This window comes from Mustelus asterias, unplaced genomic scaffold, assembly GCF_964213995.1.
Source record: "Mustelus asterias unplaced genomic scaffold, sMusAst1.hap1.1 HAP1_SCAFFOLD_262, whole genome shotgun sequence".
NCBI classification, from domain to species: domain Eukaryota; kingdom Metazoa; phylum Chordata; class Chondrichthyes; order Carcharhiniformes; family Triakidae; genus Mustelus; species Mustelus asterias.
The window spans coordinates 1-5,000 of NW_027590228.1; the positions used below are offsets into that span (position 1 = coordinate 1).

The 5,000-nt window shown below is 51.9% G+C and overlaps 1 protein-coding gene across 4 annotated transcripts in view; it reads left to right on the forward strand.

The window, feature by feature from the left end:
* The first annotated feature begins 6 nt into the window (after positions 1 to 6).
* Positions 7 to 5,000, forward strand: part of LOC144485992 (glutamate receptor ionotropic, kainate 5-like) — a 9,711-nt gene continuing 4,717 nt past the window's right edge. Inside the window, exons 1-3 of one of the 4 annotated variants that reach the window (XM_078204096.1) lie at positions 7 to 157; positions 2,926 to 3,054; positions 3,578 to 3,705. In XM_078204096.1, coding sequence (XP_078060222.1) covers positions 67 to 157; positions 2,926 to 3,054; positions 3,578 to 3,705 — 348 coding nt within the window. In that variant the 5' untranslated portion in view covers positions 7 to 66. The remainder of the gene's footprint in view (positions 158 to 2,925; positions 3,055 to 3,577; positions 3,706 to 5,000) is intronic. The other 3 variants (XM_078204097.1, XM_078204098.1, XM_078204099.1) reach the window with 3 other exon arrangements.

A 5,000-nucleotide genomic window follows, 5' to 3' on the forward strand; every position in this document is an offset into this window, starting at 1 on the left:
AAAACCACAGAAGAAGGAATCGCTCGAGTCTTAAACTCCAAATACGCCTTCCTGCTGGAGTCCACAATGAACGAGTATCAGAGGAAGAGGAACTGTAACCTTACCCAGATCGGAGGCCTCCTCGACACCAAGGGCTATGGCATCGGGATGCCACTGGGTAAGTGTGAAGAAGCGACACCCACAAAGCCCACAGGGGCAGCGGCTGCACAGCCCGGGTACAGTTCATTCAGCCCCTCTGCTCTACACAAGGCTGAAAGTTTTTCAACAAGCCACATTCATCCCTCTCCATCTCTCCATTCTCCACCCCCCCCCACCCCCGTCACCCTCTCCCGCCCCCCCCGTCACCCTCTCCCCCACCCCCCCCGTCACCCTCTCCCCCACCCCCCCCGTCACCCTCTCCCCCACCCCCCCCGTCACCCTCTTTCCTCCCCCGTCATCCTCTGTGAGTGTGTATGCGTCAGTGTGTGTGTGTGTGTCAGTGAGTGTGTGTGAATGCGTGTGTGTGTGAGAGCATGTGTATGTGTCAGAGTGTGTGTGTGTCAGTGAGTGTGAGTGTGTATGTCACAGCCTGTGTGTCTGTCAGTGTCTGTGTGTGTGTCAGAGAGTGAGTGTGTGTGTATGTGTCAGAGTGTGTGTGTCAGTGAGTGTCAGTGTGTGTGCGTGTGTCAGAGTGTGTGTGTGTCAGTGAGTGTGAGTGTGTATGTCACAGCCTGTGTGTCTGCCAGTGTCTGTGTGTGTGTCAGAGAGTGAGTGTGTGTGCGTGTGTCAGAGTGTGTGTGTGTCAGTGAGTGTGTGTGTGAGAGAATGTCAGTGTGTGTGTGTCAGTGTGTGTGTGTGTATGTCAGTGTGTGTATGTCAGTGTGTGTATGTCAGGGTGTGTGTCAGGGTGTGTGTCAGGGTGTGTGTAGAGGGTGTGTCAGAGTGTGTGTCAGTGTGTTGTCAGAGTGTGTGTCAGAGTGTGTATGTGTCAGTGTGTGTGTGTGTCAGTGTGTGTGTGTCAGTGTGTGTGTGTCAGTGTGAGTGTGTCAGTGTGAGTGTGTTGTGTGTCAGTGTGTGTGTGTGTCAGTGTGTGTGTGTCAGTGTGTGAGTGTGTGTCAGTGTGTGTGTCAGTGTGTGTGTCAGTGTGTGTGTCTGTGTGTGTGTGTCAGTGTGTGTGTCAGTGTGTGTGTGTGTGTGTCTGTGAGTCAGTGTCGGTGTGTGTGTCGGTGTGTGTGTCGTGTGTGTGTGTGTCGTGTGTGTGTGTGTCGGTGTGTGTGTGTGTGTGTGTCGGTGTGTGTGTCAGAGTGTGTGTCAGTGTGTGTGTCGGTGTGTGTGTCAGTGTGTCAGTGTGTGTGTGTGTGTCAGTATGTGTGGCAGTGTGTGTGTCAGTGTGTGTGACAGTGTGTCTGTGTCTGTGTGTCTGTGTGTATGTCTGTGTGTGTCAGTGTGTGTGTCAGTGTGTGTGTGTGTGTCAGTGTGTGTGTGTGTGTCAGTGTGTGTGTGTGTGTCAGTGTGTGTGTGTGTGTCAGTGTGTGTGTGTCAGTGTGTGTGTGTGTCAGTGTGTGTGTGTCAGTGTGTCTGTGTGTGTGTCAGTGTATCTGTGTGTGTGTCTGTGTGTGTGTCTGTGTGTGTGTGTGTGTCTGTGTGTGTGTGTGTCAGTGTGTGTGTCAGTGTGTGCGTCTGTGTGTGTGTGTGTGTCAGTGTGTGTGTGTGTCAGTGGGTGTGTGTATGTCAGTGTGTGTGTGTGTCAGTGTGTGTGTGTCAGTGTGTGTGTATGTCAGTGTGTGTATGTCAGTGTGTGCGTATGTCAGGGTATGTGTCAGGGTGTGTGTAGAGGGTGTGTGTAGAGGGTGTGTCAGTGTGTGTGTGTGTCGGTGTGTGTGTGTGTGTCAGTGAGTGTGTCAGTGTGTGTGTGTGTGTGTGTCAGTGTGTGTGTGTGTGACAGTGTGTGTGTGTGACAGTGTGTGCGTGTGTCAGTGTGTGTGTGTGTGTGTGTCAGTGTGTGTGTGTGTGTGTCAGTGTGTGTGTGTTGTGTCAGTGTGTGTGTCTGTGTGTGTGTGAGTGTGTGTGTGTCAGTGTGTGTCAGTGTGTCTGTGTGTGTGTCTGTGTGTGTGTGTCAGTGTGTCAGTGTGTGCGTCTGTGTGTGTGTCAGTGTGTGTGTGTCAGTGTGTGTGTGTCAGTGTGTGTGTGTGTCAGTGTGTGTCATCAATGTTTGTGTGTGTGTGTCAGTGTGTATCAATGTGTGTGTGGGGGTCACTGGACATTACAAGTTGTGTGTGTGTGTCAGCGTGTGTCACTGTGTGTATGGGTCAGAGTGCATCACTGTGTGTGTGTGTGTGGGTGAGTTTGTATCACTGTGTGTGTGTGTGGGTCCGTGTGTATCACTGTGTGTGTGTGTGGGTCAGTGTGTATCACTGTGTGTGTGTGTGGGTCCGTGTGTATCACTGTGTGTGTGTGTGTGTGTGTGTGTGTGAGTCAGTGTGCATCAATGTGTGTGCGTCGGTCAGTGTGTATCTGTGTGTGTGTGTGTTAGTGTGTGTCACTGTGTGTTTGTGGGTCAGTGTGCATCACTGTGTGTGTGTGTCAGTTTGCCTCACTGTGTGTGTGTGTATGCGTGTGTGTGGGTCAGTGTGTATCACTGTGTGTGTGTGGGTCAGTGTTTATTACTTGTGTGTGGGGGGTCAGTGTGTATCACTGTGTGTGTGTGTGTGGGTCAGTGTGTGTGTCATTGTATTACACTGTCTGTGTGTGTGTGTCAGTGTGGATCAGTATGTGTGTGTGGGCCAGTGTGTATCACGTGTTCAGTGTGTCATTGTTGTGTGTGTCAGTGTGATACAGTGTGTGTGTGTGTGCCAGTGTGTGTGTCTGTGTGTGTGTGTGTGTGTGTCAGTGTGTGTGTCCTGGGGTTTGTGCAGCAGCTGAGCTCTGGTTATTTTCTCTCCCTAGGTTCACCATTCCGAGATGAGATCACGTTGGCAATCCTTCAACTCCAGGAGAATAACCGATTGGAAATCCTTAAGAGGAAGTGGTGGGAGGGCGGTAAATGTCCTAAAGAAGAAGATCATAGGGCAAAAGGTGAGAAACCGAATCCACATCCCATAAACAGGGTTCAGATCCACAGAGCGCAGGCGCAATAAAGAGAGTGTGGACACTAGCATAGATTGTATAAGCCCGGACCCGGAGCTCTGTCACTGGCAACCTTCCTTTCTGCCTCTCTTTCTCTGTCTCTGTCTTCCTCCCTCTATCTATTCCTTTATTTCTTGGTCTTTCCCTCACTGTTTCTCTCTCCTCCCTATTTTTCTCTCTCTCTCCATCTATCTATCTCTCTCTCAATCTTTTCCTTCGTCTCTCCATCTCTCTCAATATCTTTATCTCATTGTCTCTATCTCTCTCACTGTCTCTATTTCACTGTCAATCTATATCTCGGTACCTCACTCACACTCTCAGTTTGTCTGTCTCTACATCTATATATCTCTCTCTCTGTCCCTCTGTTTTCTCTCTCCTGCAGTTTCTTTCTCTGTGTGTCTGTCTCAGACACTCTCCAGCATTAATACAAGCAGTAACACTCTCTCTCTGTTTGTCTGTGTCTCCCTGTCAGGTTTAGGAATGGAGAATATCGGTGGAATATTTGTGGTCCTAATCTGCGGTTTGATCATTGCAGTGTTTGTGGCGGTCATGGAGTTTGTGTGGACCACCCGACGATCAGCGGAATCGGAGGAGGTATCGGTAAACACATCTTTCATCTCCAAGCCGTTCTCTAGAGTCAGACCACAGGATGGCGCCTAACTCTGCTCAGAGAGCGAGGAACAGGAGGAGCTGGCGACACAGCACGACGCTATCATAGAATCATGAAAACATAGTATCCCGACAGTGCAGAAGGAGGCCATTCGGCCCATTGAGCCTGCACTATCAACAATCCCACCCAGCCCGTAACCCCTCATATTTACCCTGCCAATCCCTCTGAACACTAAGGGGCAATTTAGCATGACCTAACCCACACATCTTTGGACTGTGGGAGGAAACTGGAGCACCCGGACTAAACCCACGCAGACACGAGGAGAATGTGCAAACTCCACACAGACAGTGGCCCAAGCCGGGAATCGAACCCAGGTCCCTGGAGCTGTGAGGCAGCAGTGCTAACCACTGTGCTACCCATTAATCGGAAAAAAAGTCTCCCCCAGGGTTAGTGAGTGACCACAGCCTGTCCCCAGGGTCAGTGAGTGACCACAGCCTGTCCCCAGGGTCAGTGAGTGACCACAGTCTGTCCCCAGGGTCAGTGAGTGACCACAATCTGTCCCCAGGGTCAGTGAGTGACCACAATCTGTCCCCAGGGTCAGTGAGTGACCACAATCTGTCCCCAGGGTCAGTGAGTGACCACAATCTGTCCCCAGGGTCAGTGAGTGACCACAATCTGTCCCCAGGGTCAGTGAGTGACCACAGTCTGTCCCCAGGGTCAGTGAGTGACCACAATCTGTCCCCAGGGTCAGTGAGTGACCACAATCTGTCCCCAGGGTCAGTAAGTGACCACAGTTTGTCCCCAGGGTCAGTGAGTGACCACAATCTGTCCCCAGGGTCAGTGAGTGACCACAGTCTGTCCCCAGGGTCAGTGAGTGACCACAGTCTGTCCCCAGGGTCAGTGAGTGACCACAGCCTGTCCCCAGGGTCAGTGAGTGACCACAGTCTGTCCCCAGGGTCAGTGAGTGACCACAGTCTGTCCCCAGGGTCAGTGAGTGACCACAGTCTGTCCCCAGGGTCAGTGAGTGACCACAGTCTGTCCCCAGGGTCAGTGTGTGACCACAGTCCCCCCAGGGTTAGTGAGTGACCACAATCTGTCCCCAGGATCAGTGAGTGACCACAGTCCCCCCAGGGTCAGTGAGTGACCACAGTCTGTCCCCAGGGTCAGTGAGTGACCACAGTCTGTCCCCAGGGTCAGTGAGTGACCACAGTCTGTCCCCAGGGTCAGTGAGTGACCACAGTCTGTCCCCAGGGTCAGTGTGTGAGAGGTGTAATCAGGTGGGTGT